This window comes from Eubalaena glacialis, chromosome 1, assembly GCF_028564815.1.
Source record: "Eubalaena glacialis isolate mEubGla1 chromosome 1, mEubGla1.1.hap2.+ XY, whole genome shotgun sequence".
NCBI classification, from domain to species: Eukaryota; Metazoa; Chordata; class Mammalia; order Artiodactyla; family Balaenidae; genus Eubalaena; species Eubalaena glacialis.
In genome coordinates, this window is record NC_083716.1 from 85,999,999 (window position 1) to 86,021,854 (window position 21,856).

Below are 21,856 nucleotides of genomic sequence, written 5' to 3' on the forward strand. Positions count from 1 at the left end.
ATTAATACCAATTAAAATAACTTCATTCCATGTTCCTTAGCATGTCATCCTGAGGTCCTTGATCTGGTGCCCACCTGCCTTTGTAGCTTCCTAAACATCACCTCTGGTTTGGGATCTCAACCTTTCCCCCCAATAAACTTGCCCTTTCTCTCCCATCCTGCCACCACTACTTCTGGATGGTTAGGATAGGTAGTTAATATAAAATCCAGTCAAAACAATAGAATTGTGAAAGGGATGGTGCCTGGCACCTGGTAGGTACTTACAATATGCTTCTTACTACCTGGATGAGAGTGATTTCACTGTTTATTATTGGTATGGGGAATTTAAAAATGTATGACACAGTCATTTTCCCTGCACAGTGGGAAACATAAAAATGTAAGTATTAAATGAGGAGTAGTATGATCTCTGTAGATTGGACAGTCTAGGAATAGCCAAGGAATGGAGCTGTTTGTGTCATGTATTGCCTAATTTGGCATATTGAGCCCTGAGCTAAGTGGGAAGGAGCGAGAGAAGTTCCAGGCCGCGTGTTGCAGAGGCCAGGGGCAGGAATGCCAGCTCACACAGCAGTGGTGATTTGCCAGTGTACTGTGGGGAAACAAGGGTTGAATTATAAGGACAGCGTGTCTATAGCACTTCTTCACACACCGTTGAGGTTTCACCAAGCTCTGTTAGAAAGTTATTAGTTCATCTGCTAAAGATAAAGACTCAGCTTAGGAGGACTCTGCAGGAATGACCTGCCCAAAATCGGTTTACATTTTTTTTTTTAAAGACTGTGTATCTTTTGCTGGCATCTTAAAAAATGTTGAGATACAGAGTACAAGCTATACGTGTGAATGTTATATAGACATCTTTAGTCTTATTAATCCTGAAGTAAAGCACATAAAAATGGGGCCCTTTGATATAATTTTTACTTCACATCCAGAATTCAAAGTCATTCATGCAGGTAATGTTTATGGATATCTGACTACATACTAGGCATTGAGTGGCAGAAAAGGGAGGTGATTACTAAGGACTAGCGCCTGAGCCCTGGAGTTCATGCTCTGAGAGAGGCCTGGGAAGTATGTTTGGAAAAGTTTCCCATCGTATTTAGAGATAAATCCAAACTCCTTCACATGACCCCCAAGGCCACATTGGATCTGGCACTGTCCACCTCACTGACCTTCCAGGCTTATCTCCTAGCGCCCTCCCCCATGCTATGCTTCAGCCACACTGGACTGCCTGCTATTCTATGAAAAAGTCAAATCCATTCCCAACCCTTTATATACTTCCTATGAGCCCTTTGCTTCCCTGTCTTTGCATGGATTCTTCCTTCTCATCAGTTAAGTAGCTGCTCAAGTGGCCCATCCTGACTAGCCAGTTTAAATGTTCCCCTTTCCATTACTCTGTCATCCCTGTCCTGTTTAATTTTCTCCATCGCACAGCATTCTGTCTGAAATTTTCTTATCTGTGCCCATTATTTTCTGTCTTCCCTGCTAGAGTGTCAGCTTTGTAAGGATGTGAGTATCGTCTTCCTTGTTCACCACTACATCCAAAGCGTCTGGCACATAGTAGGGGCTCAATAAGTATTTGTTGAATGAATGAAAAAGGAAAATGGGCATTCAGACATTAACCGTTCAGCAAGTTGGTTGCTGTACTAAATTAGAGGCATGAAACCCAACTTGACTTAGGGGGGATTAGAGAAGTCTCCCCACAGAGGAATTAAGACCTGAGGAATGAGTTGGCATTTGGCAGACGGGAGGATGGTGAGAGAATTGCAAGAGCAGTGTATGTGAGGAAGACGTTTGCAAAGACCAGTGGTGTTCAGGAAACCCTTAATAGCTGGACATGTGGGGAGGGGTCAGATGTGGTGATGGGAGCTACAACTGGACAAGTCAGTAGGAATCGTGTCATGAAAGGTCTTCCAAGCCTGAGAAGGAGTTTAAATTTTACTTTTGCAGAATTTTGAGGCTTTTCATAACCAGGACACTAGAAAGTGGTAGTCCGAATCTATGTCTCTGCTTTCTCATTCCCTTCAACTCTTCAGCCTATCGTAATCTGACCTGCACCCTCATCACTCCATTAAAACTGTGTTTGTTAAGGTCACCAGTGACCCTCTACTTGCTAAGTACTTTCCTGCCATCATCTTACACAATTAAAGAACAACAAGTCTTGACCTGGTTGACCTTTCTTTCCTGAACTGCCCTCTTCCCTTGATGTTTCTTGTTCTCCTTCTCTTTGGGGGAAGCTACTTCTCAGTCTCCTTTGCAGGCTGCTCTTCAGGTCCACCATCCACAGTTCTTTCAATGTTGTTCTCCAGAGCTCCATTCTGGGTAGAATTCTCTTGTCCTCCTGCATACTCTCCCTAGGAAATCTCACCCATGTCCTTAACCTCAGCCCTGATGACTCCCCTGTCTTTTTATTTACTTCACATCTTTTTCTTAAGCTCCAAATCTGTATATCCAACTGTTTACTAAAAAGCTCTCTCCATTTGGATATCTTACAGACATCTCAAACTCAGTATGTCTAAAAAGTGAATCCATTATCTTTACCCCAACCTGACACCACTGCTAAATTTCCTGCCTTGGTGACTATTATCAGTTGCCTAGTGGCCTAAACCAGAAACCTTCAAGTTCTTTTTGATCTTTTTTTTTTTTTTTCTCCCAGTATTATACCCGACAGGTAGTCAACTGCAAGTCATTTCAGTTCTCCCTCACAGTTTCTCAAATATGTCTCCTCCTTTTCAATTTTACTATCGGAGGCTTCAGATCATTATTATCTCTCATCTGTATTGTTTCCCTGCCTCTGACACTGATCAATCCCTTCCCCTCCTTGCCAATTGCATCTTCTATATAGTGGCAAATCTGATTGTATCACCCTGACCCCCTCCCCACTGATTGATGTGAGGAATTTAAACTTGATTTGTCATTAATTCCTTGACCACCCATGTCCCAACGTTTCCAGGTCTAGCACTTCCACACCTCTAACTGATAATGATTGCTCCTTTTTCTTAACTCCTAAACTGAATGCCTGTACCACACCTGGGTATGTACACATACTACATGCCTTCTGTTCTTTAACTGTTTTGTGTATATGTATTCTATGGACCAAATGAGGGGACCTTCTGCAGGGCTTGGACCATATCCTCCAGAAAGGGTAAGACAGTAAATGCTGTGGACCTAGTGTGCAGTCAATAAATATTTATTGGATGACCTTCACTAATACGTCTTTCTCTCTTTAGGTATATTATTTTATTAATAATGTCAGTTTCTCTTTTTAAAATTGTGTTCTCTGAGTTTTAAATTTAACTGCATGAAGACTTTGTTTTCTAGTAACTTTTGTTATTGGTTTGCTAATTAATAGGGCTTAACTTTTCATTTGCACCTAGCAAATTTTTTTTTTCGTAGGTAAGGAATTCTTACAATGTGCATGGTGGTAATAACAGCTATTTTTGGCAAAATCAGCAAGAATGTGCTAAATACCGTCAAATACTCTTACATTCTTCTGTCATTGGCAGGGTTATAAGTTGCAAAGTATCGCAGCTTTAACTGGATTTAAAATAGGTTAACTTGATTCTTCCTTCTCAAGAAAAAGGATTTTTTGGTTCAATTTAAGACAGAATATTAGGAATTAATGTGTTTCATGACCTTGGAACATGAAGGATTCTTTTATTTCTAATACAGGCATTGACATGTAGAGAAGAACTCCTTACCCTTCTTCTGTCACTCCTTCCACTGGTATGGAAGATACCTGTTCAACTAGAAAAGGCAACAGGTATGTTTCTTTTCTTTATCATATCACCTGTGTTATCACAATTCCACTGGGGAAAAAAGTTCCATTGAAAAGTTACTTCTGCTGTAACGGTTGATACGGCTCAAAATCAGAATGGTATATATATATATATTAGTATGATACTTAATAGGAAAAATTCTTTAGGCAAATACATTTTTATTTCTTCTAATAATACAGAAACCATGGTCCTTCTTAGGGGATTCCTTGAATGTAATGATGATTAGAAAATAGATGAAGAAGCAGAACACTTAGCAAAAGGAGTAAATCTGGGTTTGTAGCCTAACATTTGAGAAGTGGAGAGTGAAAAGTTTGAAGAAAGAAATTAAAGATTCTTTGCTTATTTTAAAGGCTGCTCTCCATTACCAGTACTCTGTCAATGACTTTTGTAGTTTAGTTTTTCTAGTGTTGCTTTTAAAGGATAAATTTGAAGGAATATTTTGTTTCAGGACTTGGTAGAATTATTACACTTAAGGTCACTACATACTTTTAATTTCTGATTCAAAAAAAATAAAAATATGTGTATACATATCATATTAAGTATATGAAACTTAGTTTAAATGTTTCAGTGGAGGGATTAACAGTTTTCCCCCTTGACCACTTCTGGAATATGCAAATTGTGAGATGCTTAAGGATATCTCAGGTTGAAAAAAAAAAAAGAAAAATCTCCTGAATTGTATTTTAATGCCATATATGCATTTTTAATGTATTTCTGATATGGGGCTCTCTTTTAAGGAGTTACCTAAGTTCTTGTAATATTGTTATCCTACTTATTTGTTGATTCACTGATTCTGCTCTTGTTTTCTTCTTAATTTATAGAATTCACAAATTGTTAATCACTTAAGAAATCTAATTTGTGTCCTTTTGGGGAAGTTGTCTTCATTGCCTGCATCTTTTGCATACATGGAATTTGTCAGACTCCTTTTAATCTCCCTTAATTAAAGCACAAGTCTTTTATTTACAGATTTTTAAATTTATTCATTCTGAATTGTAACTATATCTTTCGTATAGATCTTATTACATGTTATTGCAAAGGGAAAGACCAATTTCATTATCTTTTTAATTAGTGTGGAAAATTTATTCATTTCCCTAAGAGACAGGTATTGAGTGGTGACCACGCGGCAGCCCTAGGTTCTAGGCACTGAGGATGAAACAGGAATGAATGCCTGTACCTGTGCCTAGTTCAGTGCGTAGCACATGCCGTAGATATTGTGAATGAATAACTCTTTTAACCTCAGTCTTGGAGAACATTTGGTATCTACTATATGATTTTAAAATAATTTTAGAAAATCTTAAAGTTTCTAAGTTATATCAGGGCTCTAAACTAAATACTGTTTTGAGAATATAATATACCCCTGTCTTAATTAATGGCATTATCAGAGGAGATTTGTAAAATGGTAGGAATAGTAGTGCTAAATACCAGCACTACTTTCCTAATACTGTTCTCCCTGTTGTTTTCAGAATCAATTTGTATCCTTTGAACCAGTGTCACCTGGTACTTAATGTGAGCGGGATAAGGAAGTGAAGTGATAAGGGGAGGAAGGGGAGTAGAGACATAACAAAAGGCTAAAGGAAATCAACCCCATAATAAAAATATACTGAGGATAAACTCCTAAAGTGAATGATAAGAGGGTAATCACCTATGCAAACTGAGTTTTAAAACATATTAAGGTATTCTAAATTTTCTTTCTTCATGTTGTTAGATTTTAATCTACCGTTCTCAGCTGATATAATCCTGACCAAAGAAAAGAATTCAAGTTCTCAAAGATCTACTCAGGAAAAATTATATTTAGAAGGAAGCGCCCCAGCCGGTCAGGTTTCTGCAGAAGTAAATGTTTTTCGACAAAGCAGACGACAGCGTAAAACTACCCATCGCTATTCTGTAAGAGACGCAAGAAAGACACAGCTCTCCACCTCAGATTCAGAAGTCAATTCAGATGACAAAAGTATAGTAATAACTAAGCATAGAAGGTCCCGTCTGCTGCAGCATTTTGTAACAAAGTCTCCTAAAGAAGACCACCTTACAGCTAAGCTTGACCACTTATCAACCAAAGAACAGACCCTTCCTGATACCATGGCTTTGGAAAATTCCAGAGAGAAGATTCCAAGACAGGAGTCAAACACTGACATTTTAAGTGAGCCAGCAGCCTTGTCTATCATCAGTCACATGCACAATTCTCCATTTGACTTATGTCATGTTTTGTTATCTTTATTAGAGAAAGTTTGTAAGTTTGACATTACCTTGAATCATAATTCTGCTCTAGCCGCCAGTGTAGTGCCCACTCTGACTGAGTTCCTAGTGGGTTTTGGGGACTGCTGTAATCTCAGCGACAATTTGGAGGGTCGGACAGTTTCTGCAGGTTGGACTGAAGAACCGGTGGCTTTGATTCAACGGATGCTTTTTCGAACAGTATTGCATCTTATGTCAGTAGATATTAGTATGGCAGAGATGATGCCAGAAAGTCTTAGAAAAAATTTAACGGAATTGCTTAGAGCAGCTTTAAAAATTAGAACTTGCCTAGAAAAGCAGCCCGACCCTTTTGCACCAAGACAAAAGAAAACACTACAAGAGGTCCAGGAAGATTTTGTGTTTTCCAAGTATCGCCATAGAGCTCTTCTTTTACCTGAGCTCCTAGAGGGAGTTTTACAGATCCTGATCTGTTGTCTTCAAAGTGCAGCTTCAAATCCTTTCTTCTTCAGTCAAGCCATGGATCTGGTTCAAGAATTCATTCAGCATCATGGATTTCATTTACTTGAAACAGCAGTTCTTCAAATGGAGTGGCTGGTTGTAAGAGATGGGGTTCCTCCTGAGGCCTCAGAACATTTGAAAGCCCTCATCAATAGTGTGATGAAAATAATGAGCACTGTCAAAAAAGTGAAATCAGAGCAACTTCATCATTCAATGTGTACAAGAAAAAGGCACAGACGGTGTGAATATTCCCACCTCATGCATCACCACAGAGATCTCTCAGGTCTGCTGGTTTCGGCTTTTAAAAACCAAGTTTCCAAAAGCCCGTTTGAAGAGACGGCAGATGGAGACGTGTATTACCCGGAGCGGTGCTGTTGCATTGCAGTGTGTGCTCACCAGTGTTTACGCTTACTGCAGCAGGCTTCCTTGAGCAGCACGTGCATCCAGATTCTCTCGGGTGTTCAGAACATCGGCATATGCTGTTGTATGGATCCCAAATCTGTGATCATTCCTTTGCTCTATGCTTTTAAATCGCCAGCACTGAAAAACTGTCGGCAGCATATATTAAATATCCTTACCAAACTTATTTTGGATCAGTTAGGAGGAGCCGAGATACCACAAAAAACTAAGAAAGCAGCTTGCAATATTTGTACCGTTGACTCAGATCAACTAGCCAAATTAGAAGAGACCCTGCAGGGAAACGCATGCGATGCTGAACCTTCCTCAGGTTTATCCAGTCCTTCTTACAGATTTCAAGGGATCCTGCCCAGCAGTGGATCTGAAGACTTGTTGTGGAAATGGGATGCCTTAGAGGCTTATCAGAATTTTGTTTTTGAAGAAGACAGATTATGTAGTGTGCAGATTGCAAGTCACATTTCCAGTTTAATCCAGAAAGGCAATATAGTTGTTCAGTGGAAATTGTATAACTACATATTTAATCCTGTGCTCCAAAGAGGAGTTGAATTAGCACATCATTGTCAACAGCTCGGCATTACTTCAGCTCAGACTCATGTATGTAGCCATCATAACCAGTGTTTGCCCCAGGAAGTGGTTCAGATTTATTTAAAAACTCTGCCTACCCTGCTTAAATCAAGGTTCGTGTGTGTGTGTGTGTGTGTGTGTGTGTGTGTGTGTGTGTAGATATTTTTTTCTCATTGTATGCTTTTGAATATCTTTATTATTTATTTTTTCCTAGGATTTAATTTTTAGTTTAACAACTACCAAAAAATTCCCATCCCATGTCAGATTTTTTTTTTAACATTTATGTATTTGTTCATTTGTTTGTTTTTACTGGGGTGGTCATAGAGAAGAGGATAGAGCCATTGATTTTAATTTCTCTGAAAAAAAGTAAAGTTTTAAATATATTTCTGAGAAAAAAATGGACACAACACAAATATCCAACAGCAGGGGCAAGGTTAAATTAATTATTTTATATTTTCTTGATGTAATATTATTAGCCATTAAAAAATAATGTTTAAAAGGATCATGTTGGGACATGAAAAAATGCTTATAATATTTTATCAATAAAATAAAAAAGTAAAAATATCATCTGCTTATTTACAACTAGGTAAAATATGCGTATACATAAAATGATAATTATTTATGGAGGTAGTGAAATTAAGGGAATTATTATTTTTTAAATACCATATCTACATTTATTGCCTAAGCAATATATGTGGAAAATACAGATAAGCAAAATGAAGAAAATTAGAATTACTTAGAATCCCATCAATGAGTTTTGCAGATTTTTTTAAAATTAATTAATTAATTTATTTATTTATTTATGGCTGTGTTGGGTCTTCGTTTCTGTGCAAGGGCTTTCTGTAGTTGCAGCAAGCGGGGGCCACTCTTCATCGCGGTGCGCGGGCCTCTCACTATCGTGGCCTCTCTTGTTGTGGAGCACAGGCTCCAGACGCGCAGGCTCAGTAGTTGTGGCTCACGGGCCTAGTCGCTCCGCGGCATGTGGGATCTTCCCAGACCAGGGCTCGAACCCGTGTCCCCTGCATTAGCAGGCAGATTCTCAACCACTGCGCCACCAGGGAAGCCCAGTTTTGCAGATTTTGTGATTATCAACTCTGATACTTAAAAAATAGGTTTATAAATAAAGCTTGCTTCTGATGGGTAGTTTGGCCTTTCAAATTAACGCATGTACCATTTAAAAAAACGTAATAAAATACAATGCATCTGTGATCATTATCTTTACAATCATTTTTTAAAAAATTCCTGACATTCTGACATTGTTTAAATAGAACTGACTTTGCTTTGAAAGCTTTTAACTCCTTGGCCTATTTGTGGACAGGGATCCAGATCCGTGAGTCTTACCTGAGACAGAGCTGAAAAACTTCACATCTGCAGTTCGGTTCTTTCCCTGTGTGACATACAGATTTAAAACAAACAAAAGTCCTGGGTGAACCATCAGGCAGACAAACAAATGGACACACAAATGCCTTCTATCAAATGTGATGGTGGCTGTGGCACTGAGAATTTATAGAGAAATTTGCCATTTGGAGAAAAATGCGCTTCGTTTAACTTAACTTGAGATGCGTTGCTTCGTTTAACTTGAGATGCGTTGCTTCCTTTAACTTGAGATACGTTGTAATCTGTTCTTTTCAAATGCTGCTGGAGTGTTTGAAGAAGGATGTAAAAGTAACTAGAAAGCCACTTGAGATCCTGGTCATATCTGAGGACTTAAGCCAGATAATTGATGAGTTGAAATAGGTAGTGTTTAGTATTTGCAGCAATGACATTTAAATAGTATATGTACCTACTTATAAATGATGTTGCTATATGTAAAAGCTCTTGTATTTTTTTTTTCTCTCACAGGGTAATAAGAGATTTGTTTTTAAGTTGTAATGGAGTGAACCAAATAATTGAATTAAATTACTTAGATGGTATTCGAAGTCACTCGCTAAAAGCATTTGAAACTCTGATAATCAGCCTAGGGCAACAACAGAAAGATTCTTCAATTCCAGGTATTGATGGGACAGACCTTGAACAGAAGGAGCTGTCATCTTTAAATGTCAGTACTTTGTACAACCAGCAAGCTTATTCAGATTCTCAGAGTCTTAGCAAATTTTATGCCCGCCTCAAAGATGCTTATCCAAAGAAACGGAAGTCTGTCACCCAGGATGTTCATATCAACACGATAAACCTCTTCCTCTGTGTGGCGTTCTTGTGCATAAGTAAAGAAGCAGAATCTGATAGAGAGTCAGCCAATGATTCAGAAGATACTTCTGGCTATGACAGTACAGCGAGCGAGCCTTTGCAGCACATGCTGCCATGTTTCTCTCTCGAGAGCCTCGTCCTGCCCTCTCCCAAACACATGCACCAAGCAGCAGACATTTGGTCAATGTGTCATTGGATCTACATGTTGAGTCCAGTTTTCCAGAAACAGTTTTATAGGCTTGGTGGTTTCCGAGTATGCCATAAATTAATATTTATGATAATACAGGAACTATTCAGAAGTCCTGAAGAGGAACAAGGGAGAAAGGAGGGAGATATAAATGTAGATGAAAACCAAGATTTACACAGACCTTCTCAATCTGAGATCACTGTGAAGGAAGATTTATTATCTTTGACTGTGAAGAGTGACCCCACACCATCAGAACTGGGTAGTCTGAAAAAGAGTGCTGACAGTTTAGGTAAATTGGAGTCACAGCCTATTTCTTCCATGAATGTGGAACAAATTCCAGCCACAGAAGCTGCTCCTGAGGAAGCAAAAGTATTTACGAATCAAGAGAGCAAGACCTCACTTCAGGGCATACGACTTTTGGAAGCCCTTTTGGCTATTTGTCTTCATGGCACCAGAGCTAGTCAGCAAAAGATGGAACTGGAGTTACCTAATCAGGTAGTAACTTGTCCTTCATCTAGCTATTGTGTTTTATATATATATATATATATATATATATATATATATATATATATATATATTATTTATTTATTTATTTATTTTATTTATTTTTATTTTTATTTTTTTAAAGTTCTAATGTAATACTATTGTCATTTTGTTTTTCCAAAGATTCTAAGTTTTGAGATGCTCCTGCATGCTTAGCACAGTACCAGGTACCGTGGCGGACACAGAGGAGTACATGACCCTGTTCTTGCCCGCAAGAAGCTTACGTTTTAGTTTGGAATTCAGAACCCACATGTGACACATTTACCAACTCTGAAAGGCATTAGTTACTCACTGAATGTCAGATGAGTAATAATGAGTATTGTATTTCAAAGTTCAGACTCTTCAGTCTTGGTGTGATTCTGTTTGGTGCCCTGCCCAGATCCCCTACCAAGCTGATCCCCCCGTCCACCGTCTGCTGCAGATGTTGGCTGCTGAGGACTCACATCTGCACCCATCTCCCAAGGAGTGCCCTTGGCCGACCTGGGGAGGGTGCTCAGAGCCGGTGATTGATGGGAATGGGTCTGGGATGGGGGTGCCAGTTTCTGTGGTGCAGCTGAGGCTCCAGAGCTTCCCATGGAATTAGGCTGGGGCTACACATTTATTCTGGAGCCACACCTTTGCCTGGCTTCTTCCCCCGACATATTCTGCCTCCCTCACACCTTTACAAATTTCTCCTGAGAGCATGTCTCAGAGAAAAAGGAGTCCTCAGTTTCGGACCTTGCTTCTAAGGACACTTCGAATATGGCAGATCCCTTCTTTCCTTACTAACTCACCCCTAACCGTTCTGTCAGCCAGCAGGCTCTCCCGACTGCAGTCCCACCCTCCATAATGCCTCCTGTCTAAAACATCTTGATGCCTCCACGTTGCTCACAATTAAAATAGACACTCCTTAGTATAGCACGCAGAGCCCATCACAGTCTTGCTTTCACTTCCTTGTTTAGCCTAATTTCCTGCAATCCTTCACCATGCTGCAATCAGCCATACTGAGCTGACAGCTTCTTGAGATGCCATTCTTTGTCATCACTTCTGTACTTTTGTACCTGTTCTTCTGCCTGGCGTATTCTCTCTCTCTGCTTCTATGCCTGCTGTCTCCAACTTGTTCTTCATTGTTCATCTCATACAGTCCTTCTTCTGGACACTTTGACAGGTCTCTCAGGCACATCCTCTCTTTTCTGTACTCAGAGAACTTTATTTATAGCTCTCGTATGGTCACCATCATATCTTGTCTGTATGTATTTGTGTCTCACATTGGATGGAGATAATTCCTTAGGGAAGAAGTCAGTTTCCTATCCATCCTTATGGCCTCATCCCCTAGTAGAGGAACGAAGGCAAGCAGTGAGAGTTCCCCTCAAGGACAGATGGGAAGGAGTAAAGAAGGGAGGAAGAGAAAAGGATTAGAACATAAGTGCTTCTTAGAGTCTTAAGGAATCTCCAAGAAGAAGGAATTTGTAAAATCTAGAGATGGTTAATCAAACCCCTGAAGTTTTAACTAAACATTTTTTGCAGGATACAATTAATTTATGGTACATTGAAATTCAAAACCAAATAAGATGAGTAAAGCATTTGATAAATTAAAATGTTGTTATTAATTGTAACAGTAGGATGTTTGTATAAGCGCTAGGTATTTATAGTCATTTTAATTTCATATCAACTGCAAATAAATGGACTAGCGTTTACTTAAGTAACTATTAATTTATCATTTGTTTTGTCACTTTAATTTTTTCTTAAAGCATGTTAATATTCTTAGTCTCTTTTTTTTTTTTTTTACCTTAGAACTTGTCTGTGGAAAATATACTGCTTGAAATGAGGAGCCATCTTTCCAAGTCAAAGGTGATTGAAACAGAATTAGCAAAGCCTTTATTTGATGCCCTGCTTCGAGTTGCACTGGGGAATCATTCAGCAGATTTTGATCACGATGATGCTATGACTGAGAAGGTATGAATAACTGACAGTTGTGTTGTTTGGGTGTGACTGGCAGAGGCAGAAGCGTGTGGGATGGGAGTAAGGCACCAATGAATGTGGTTAGGACATACGGGCCAGGATTTGGTCATGTGAGTTCGATGGGCCGTGTTGCCATCATGTGGGGTGGATTGTATTTAGTCAGTGCCGTATCTCATAAAAAACAGGAGAGCAGTATGACATGCTTTTCTTCATCTAATCTGGAGATTTCTGAGAATTACTTCTAGTTAAGTGGAAAGGTATTATTTGATAAGTCTTATGTATAAACTGATAAGTTTATTAAATAACAATTCAGGGATGGCAGTGACTCAGCTGTCTTATTTGATCCTATATTGGTGCAACTAATATTTCCAGAACTCTCTTCTCACTTTAATTTTAAATCACTCAGCATTAAAAATGACTAGTACTTGCATAGAAAATAGCAGTCATAGTTTTTTAGTTCTGTTAACGTTGTTTTCTAAAAGAACTATTTTAATTTTTTTTCCTGAAACTCGGATACATATTTAGTTAATTCCCTCTCCTTTCATGTTTCTTTACCGTTAGTTAATTGTCACCTCTCCTTTATCCTTATGTAACTTCTTTTTAAATTCCTTGGTCTGGACATACATTGGCATTTTATAATCTTCTGCCATAATTTTTTATGTTACTGTTTGTCATAACTTAAAAACTTACTGAAATAACTACTAATGCCTTCATCATATTACTGAATCAGTTGGTTAACTGGAAAATATTAAAATACCTACCTAGACACATTCACAGAAAGACAGACAAGATGAAAAGGCAGAGGGCTATATACCAGATGAAGGAACAAGATAAAACCCCAGAAAAACAACTAAATGAAGTGGAGATAGGCAACCTTCCAGAAAAAGAATTCAGAATAATGATGGTGAAGATGATACAGGACCTCGGAATAAGAATGGAGGCAAAGATCGAGAAGATGCAAGAAATGTTTAACAAAGACCTAGAAGAATTAAAGAACAAACAAACAGAGATGAACAATACAATAACTGAAATGAAAACTACACTAGAAGGAATCAATAGCAGAATAACTGAGGCAGAAGAACGGATAAGTGACCTGGAAGACAGAATGGTGGAATTCACTGCTGCGGAACAGACTAAAGAAAAAAGAATGAAAAGAAATGAAGAAAGCCTAAGAGACCTCTGGGACAACATCAAACGCAACAACATTCGCATTATAGGGGTCCCAGAAGGAGAAGAGAGAGAGAAAGGACCAGAGAAAATATTTGAAGAGATTATAGTCGAAAACTTCCCTACATAGGAAAGGAAATAGCCACCCAAGTCCAGGAAGCGCAGTGAGTCCCATACAGGATAAACCCAAGGAGAAACACGCTGAGACACATAGTAATCAAATTGGCAAAAATTAAAGACAAAGAAAAATTATTGAAAGCAGCAAGGGAAAAACGACAAATAACATACAAGGGAACTCCCATAAGGTTAACAGCTGATTTCTCAGCAGAAACTCTACAAGCCAGAAGGGAGTGGCATGATATACTTAAAGTGATGAAAGGGAAGAACCTAAAACCAAGATTACTCTACCCGGCAAGGATCTCATTCAGATTCGATGGAGAAATCGAAAGCTTTACAGACAAGCAAAAGCTAAGAGAATTCAGCACCACCAAACCAGCTCTACAACAAATGTTAAAGGAACTTCTCTAAGTGGGAAACACAAGAGAAGAAAAGGACCTACAAAAACAAACCCAAAACAATTAAGAAAATGGTCATAGGAACATACATATCGATAATTACCTTAAACGTGAATGGATTAAATGCTCCAGCCAAAAGACACAGGCTTGCTGAATGGATACAAAAACAAGACCCATATATATGCTGTCTACAAGAGACCCACTTTAGACCTAGGGACACATACAGACTGAAAGTGAGGGGATGGAAAAAGATATTCCATGCAAATGGAAATCAAAAGAAAGCTGGAGTAGCTATACTCATATCAGATAAAATAGACTTTAAAATAAAGAATGTTACAAAAGACAAGAAAGGACACTACATAATGATCAAGGGATCAATCCAAGAAGAAGATATAACAATTATAAATATATATGCACCCAACATAGGAGCACCTCAATACATAAGGCAACTGCTAACAGCTATAAAAGAGGAAATCGACAGTAACACAATAATAGTGGGGGACTTTAACACCTCACTTACACCAATGGACAGATCATCCAAAATGAAAATAAATAAGGAAACAGAAGCTTTAAATGACACAATAGACCAGATAGATTTAATTGATATTTATAGGACATTCCATCCAAAAACAGCAGATTACACTTTCTTCTCAAGTGCACACGGAACATCCTCCGGGATGGATCACATCTTGGGTCACAAATCAAGCCTCAGTAAATTTAAGAAAATTGAAATCATATCAAGCATCTTTTCTGACCACAACGCTATGAGATTAGAAATGAATTACAGGGAAAAAAACGTAAAAAACACAAACACATGGAGGCTAAACAATACGTTACTAAATAACCAAGAGATCACTGAAGAAATCAAAGAGGAAATCAAAAAATACCTAGAGACAAATGACAATGAAAACACGATGATCCAAAACCTATGGGATGCAGCAAAAGCAGTTCTAAGAGGGAAGTTTATAGCTATACAAGCCTACCTAAAGAAACAAGAAAAATCTCAAGTAAACAATCTAACCTTACACCTAAAGGAACTAGAGAAAGAAGAACAAACAAAACCCAAAGTTAACAGAAGGAAAAAAATCATAAAGATCAGAGTGGAAATAAATGAAATAGAAACAAAGAAAACATAACAAAGATCAATAAAACTAAAAGCTGGTTCTTTGAGAAGATAAACAAAACTGATAAGCCATTAGCCAGACTCATCAAGAAAAAGAGGGAGAGGACTCAAATCAATAAAATTAGAAGTGAAAAAGGAGAAGTTACAACAGACACCGCAGAAATACAAAGCATCCTAAGAGACTACTACAAGCAACTCTATGCCAATAAAATGGACAACCTGGAAGAAATGGACAAATTCTTAGAAAGGCATAACCTTCCAAGACTGAACCAGGAAGAAACAGAAAATATGAACAGACCAATCACAAGTAATGAAATTGAAACTGTGATTAAAAATCTTCCAACAAACAAAAGTCCAGGACCAGATGGCTTCACAGGTGAATTCTATCAAACATTTAGAGAAGAGCTAATACCCATCCTTCTCAAACTCTTCCAAAAAATTACAGAGGAAGGAACACTCCCAAACTCATTCTATGAGGCCACCATCACCCTGATACCAAAACCAGACAAAGATACTACAAAAAAAGAAAATTACAGACCAATATCACTGATGAATATAGATGCAAAAATCCTCAACAGAATACTAGCAAACAGAATCCAACAACACATTAAAAGGATCATACACCACGATCAAGTGGGATTTATCCCAGGGATGCAAGGATTCTTCAATATATGCTAATCAATCAAAGTGATACACCATATTAACAAATTGAAGAATGAAAACCGTATGATCATCTCAATAGATGCAGAAAAAGCTTTTGACAAAATTCAACACTGATTTATGATAAAAACTCTCCAGAAAGTGGGAATAGAGGGAACCTACCTCAACATAATAAAGGCCATATACAACAAATCCATGGCAAACATCATTCTCAATGGTGAAAAACTGGAAGCATTTCCTCTAAGATCAGGAACGAGACAAGGGTGTCCACTCTCACCACTATTATTCAACATAGTTTTGGAAGTCCTAGCCACGGCAATCAGAGAAGAAAAAGAAATAAAAGGAATACAAATTGGAAAAGAAGAAGTAAAACTGTCACTGTTTGCAGATGACATGATATTATACATAGGGAATCCTAAAGATGCCACCAGAAAACTACTAGAGCTAATCAGTGAATTTGGTGAAGTTGCAGGATACAAAATTAATGCACAGAAATCTCTTGCATTCCTATACACTAATGATGAAAAATCTGAAAGAGAAATTATGGAAACACTCCCATTTACCATTGCAACAAAAAGAATAAAATACCTAGGAATAAACCTACCTAGGGAGACAAAAGACCTGTATGCAGAAAACTATAAGACACTGATGAAAGAAATTAAAGATGATACCAACAGGTGGAGAGATATACCATGTTCTTGGATTGGAAGACTCAATATTGTGAAAATGACTCTACTACCCAAAGCAATCTACAGATTCAATGCAATCCCTATCAAATTACCAATGGCATTTTTTACGGAACTAGAACAAATCATCTTAAAATTTGTATGGAGACACAAAAGACCCCGAATAGCCAAAGCAGTCTTGAGGGAAAAAAACGGAGCTGGAGGAATCAGACTCCCTGACTTCAGACTATACTACAAAGCTACAGTCATCAAGACAATATGGTACTGGCACAAAAACAGAAACATAGATCAATGGAACAAGATAGAAAGCCCAGAGATAAACCCACACACCTATGGTCAACTAATCTATGACAAAGGGGACAAAGATATGCAATGGAGAAAAGACAGTCTCTTCAATAAGTGGTGCTGGGAAAACTGGACAGCTACATGTAAAAGAATGAAATTAGAACACTCCCTAACACCATACACAAAAATAAACTCAAAATGGATTCGAGACCTAAATGTAAGACCGGACACTATAAAACTCTTAGAGGAAAACATAGGAAGAACACTCTTTGACATAAATCACAACAAGATCTTTTTTGATCCACCTCCTAGAGTAATGGAAATAAAAACAAAAATAAACAAATGGGACCTAATGAAACTTCAAAGCTTTTGCACATCAAAGGAAACCATAAACAAGACGAAAAGACAACCCTCAGAATGGGAGAAAATATTTGCAAACGAATCAACGGACAAAGGATTAATCTCCAAAATATATAAACAGCTCATTCAGCTCAATATTAAAGAAACAAACAACCCAATCCAAAAATGGGCAGAAGACCTAAATAGACATTTCTCCAAAGAAGACATACAGATGGCCAAGAAGCACATGAAAAGATGCTCAACATCACTAATTATTAGAGAAATGCAAATCAAAACTACAATGAGGTATCACCTCACACCAGTTAGAATGGGCATCATCAGAAAAATCTACAAACAACAAATGCTGGAGAGGGTGTGGAGAAAAGGGAACCCTCTTGCACTGTTGGTGGGAATGTAAATTGATACAGCCACTATGGAGAACAGTATGGAGGTTCCTTAAAAAACTAAAAATAGATTTACCATATGATCCAGCAATCCCACTACTGGGCGTATACCCAGAGAAAACCATAATTCAAAAAGACATATGCACCCCAATGTTCATTGCAGCACTATTTACAATAGCCAGGACATGGAAGCAACCTAAGTGTCTATCGACAGACGAATGGATAAAGAAGTTGTGGTACATATATACAGTGGAATATTACTCAGCCATAAAAAGGAAGGAAATTGAGTCATTTGTTGAGACGTGGATGGATCTAGAGACTGTCATACAGAGTGAAGTAAGTCAAAAAGAGAAAAACAAATATCTTATATTAATGCATGTATGTGGAAACTAGAAAAATGGTACAGATGAGCCGGTTTGCAGGGCAGAAGTTGAGACACAGATGTAGAGAACAGACATATGGACACCAAGGGGGGAAAACTGCGGTGGGGTGGGGATGGTGGTGTGCTGAATTGGGCGATTGGGATTGACATGTATACACTGATGTGTATAAAATTGATGACTAATAAGAACCTGCAGTATAAAAAAACAAACAAACAAAACAACTAATACTATCATTGGGTTATTTGTATGGAAATATGTTAATATAAATGTTTCAGACATTACGTGAAATTTCTAAAAATCTTATATGTGCTGGTATAATGTTATAAGTCATAATTCTAGTTATTACTTTAAAATGTATATCTCAGAAATAACTAAATTTCCTTGTCAATTGCACTATTATGAACTTCCATCAAATCTTTTAACTGTGGTCATTTTTAAGTCTTTTGTCATTTACAGACAGTTCTGGGTGTACTCTGATGCTTTTGCAAATATGTTCCTATAAAAGGGGTTCATCTTCAAGGAATTCATAGAAAAGACTCTGACAAGTACAGGTTTCTGGTAACTGTACTGCTGAAGTGAATGAATAAGCATTTTCAGAACTCTAATGAAAAACTGATGAACTCATAAAAGTGCTAATAAAAGATCAAGATAAAAAAAAAATTAATTACATGGGACTGAGTGAACTGATGAGGATGATTATAATTTTTGTGACTTTCTGTTTGAATTAAAAAAAAAAAAATCCCACAAGGACTCAGAGGCAAAGAATATACAAATCAATTTTCACTGCAAAGTAAAGGAGCTGTTACAGTGGAGGATTACTGGACTGAATGTCAATATTATGACATAGTATGAGTGTGTTTCATGTTTGGTAATTGCAATCATTGTTGCTTTTGTTGTGGTCATCCATTTACAATGCTTGGTGTCAGTCTATTTATCTCTTGTAAAAATAAAATACAGTGTGTGTGTGTGAAGAAAAACCAAAAACAAAAAAAACAAAACCTTCTTGATAAAACAAAACAAAAAAAAAACAAAAAAATAAATAAAATAAAATAAAATACCTACCTAAAATGTCAAAATACCTAGGTAGGTTAAAATACCTACCTACTTATTAAAAAAAAAGTTTACTCTACCTTTTATTACTGTTGCAATGATAAAATACTCTGAGCTTCTTCCAGTGTGTTTTCTAAAATGAAGATATTAGTAGCATTTTTATAAGAGAAGGAAAATTTCATGCCACACGATATTGCACAGGGAGTTAATGCTGGAACTCTTGATTTCTGAGATGCTTGTATATAGACAACTGCATTCTGAAATCTTAAAATTAATTTCCTTGAAAATTTTTCATCTCTTCTCTGGTTGTCTAATTTATGAAACACTTTATTTATAAAAATCCTATGAAAAAATCTTTTCCATGAACAAATATGTAAAAATAATACATGTTTATTCACGTGAAGTTGTAAGAAGTACAACTTAATTCTACCTCATTGTGGTTTTTAGTCATTTCTTATCATATAACTAGAATGAAATTTCTTAGACTTATTTTTCAGTAAAACTGAAATGGCCTATAGCTTAATCTTTTGGGACAGCTATTTTTTGAGGTGTTAATCAAGAAAATTATTCTGCGTGAATTTCATAATGTGTAATGGTTAATATCGATGCCTAAGATTTTTTTTTCTTAAAATACCGAAGCTGTCCTTAAAATGACTTTTGAGTAGTAAATACCTTATTTATGAAAAATGAACAAACATTACAGCTTTTGCCTTTTAATTACACTGATCTTGTAGAGTCATCAGTCTGAAGAAGAATTGTCATCCCAACCTGGTGATTTTTCAGAAGAAGCTGAGGATTCTCAGTGTTGCAATATTAAACTTTTGGTTGAAGAAGAAGGTTATGAAGCAGATACTGAAAGCAATCCTGAGGATAGTGAAACCTGGGATGATGGTAAAATATCACTGAAGTACTTGTGATTGGATTTGAAGTCAGATTATTAATTAGCAAATGGTTCATAATAATATCACTTTAGAATTTTGTATTGCCTTACATTTAAAAAGTGCATTGCATCATCATTTCATTTGATCTTGACAACAAATTTTGGCATTCTTGTAAGCAGTTTAAAACAATGAGATATATTTTGTTATCACAAACATTGACCGAGTGCCTAAGAATACAGGGTAGAGGAAGTCCCTGGTTTCATATATATTCTAGTGGAAAAGACAAACAATAAGTATCAGAAATAAGCAGTATGAAGAAATAAAACAGGGTGATGTGATAGTGATTGGGTGGTCGGAGAAGGCCTCTCTGAAGATATGTTTACGTTGAGGCCTAAATACAAAAGGAAACATTGACAGGAAGAGCATTGCAGGCAGTTTGTTATAAAGATTAAATAATATAAGGAATGCAGACATCTCTTTGTGGCCTCCAAGGATGCTGCAGCATAGATTTCTTCTTAGTTCACCGCAGCCCAACTTGTTTAGGATGGAACGACATTGCATATGATCCTTTGTTTCCAGGCCTAAAACTTGGGTAGAATGGAAAATATGGATTGTCAGAGCCAAGAGATTTCTGGGAAGGCTCCATCTTTTAATCTGCGGATCTTGTGACTGTGCCAGTACTGTTAGTCTTCACTAAGTTTGCAGTAGTTTATCTTCCTCAAAGTCTATTTTCTCTTTCCCACTGAGTGAATGGGAATAATCACTGATGTCCTGCTGAAAGGGCTTGATGGGCCCATAGCAGATATTTTTTGTTTCTTTGTTTTTTGTTTTTTTTTTACCATAAAGAGAGTGAAAAGAACAAAGGAACAGCCACGAATTGAGAGCCACACACATATATATTCATGTAGCTTACTTGATTCATTAAACAAACTACTTTAATATGTTTTTTCCAGTTTTATTGAGAAATAATTGACATACGTCACTGTATAAGTTTAAGGTGGTTGGATTGACATATACTGTGAAATGATCACCACATAGGTTTAGTTAGCATTCATCATCTCATATAGATACAATAAAAAGAAAAGAAATAAACATTTCTCCTTGTGATGAGAACTCTTAGAATCTACTCTCTTAACTTTCCTGTATATCATACAGCAATGGTGACTATAGTCATCGTGTTGTACATTATATCCCTAGTACTTACTTATCTTATAACTGGAAGTTTGTACCTTTTAACCACCTTCTTCCACTTCTCCCTCCCCCCCACCTCCTGAGCAGGTGCTTTTGAAAAAATATTGGTTTAATAGTGTTAGTTTTTTTTGTTTGTTTGTTGTTTTGGCCGCACTGTGCGGCATGCGTGATCTTAGTTCCCTGACCAGGGACCTAACCTGCGCTCCATGCAATGGAAGCACGAAGTCTTAACCGCTGGACTGCCAGGGAAGTCCCAACAGTGTTAGTTTTATCAGAGTACAGACATGATTTTATAATGATAGGTTTCCTCCTTTTTGTAAGTTTGCTAAATAGATCTTAATTTAAAGAATTTTGGTCTAGGTAGAAATTTATACATTTCTTACCTATATGAACTTTTTAAGAGTACAGCAGTTTCTTTAAAGAGCATAACAGTTAAAATTTCCAAAATGTAATATTCATTGAAATTACTTGAAATTGAAATTCATTGAAAGTCTTGTCTGTTTCTCATTTATGAAGAAGACAAAGTATAAAATTCTTCCAACCGATAGCCAGACCTACTGTTTTCACAGAGATATGGGCAAACAAATGAACTACCCTGTGATTTAGGTATTTTGGTGTCAGAAAGTTTGGGATAGTATTTTTTTCCAGTTGTGTCAAAGGAGTGTGTTAAATCTGTGTCACAGGTCTGTAAAAATTACAGTTGATAATATTCGTGGTTCTAGTGAAGATCAAAATTACTTTTAAGGCTACTCATTTATCTTCAAAATATCCATATGACTTGATTTTTCAGGATACGTATTGTAATCAAAAGTCAAGCAGTAGGAAAAGGTTTTGTGAGCATCTTATAAATAGCACTTTTGCCACTAGATCTCCTAAATGATG

The 21,856-nt window shown here is 37.2% G+C and overlaps 1 protein-coding gene across 1 annotated transcript in view; it reads left to right on the forward strand.

The window, feature by feature from the left end:
* Positions 1-21,856, forward strand: part of LYST (lysosomal trafficking regulator) — a 162,820-nt gene that overhangs the window by 16,061 nt on the left and 124,903 nt on the right. Inside the window, exons 3-7 of the mRNA XM_061182169.1 lie at positions 3,660-3,750; positions 5,469-7,548; positions 9,278-10,301; positions 12,123-12,284; positions 19,637-19,793. Of these exons, the coding sequence (XP_061038152.1) occupies positions 3,660-3,750; positions 5,469-7,548; positions 9,278-10,301; positions 12,123-12,284; positions 19,637-19,793 (3,514 nt within the window). The remainder of the gene's footprint in view (positions 1-3,659; positions 3,751-5,468; positions 7,549-9,277; positions 10,302-12,122; positions 12,285-19,636; positions 19,794-21,856) is intronic.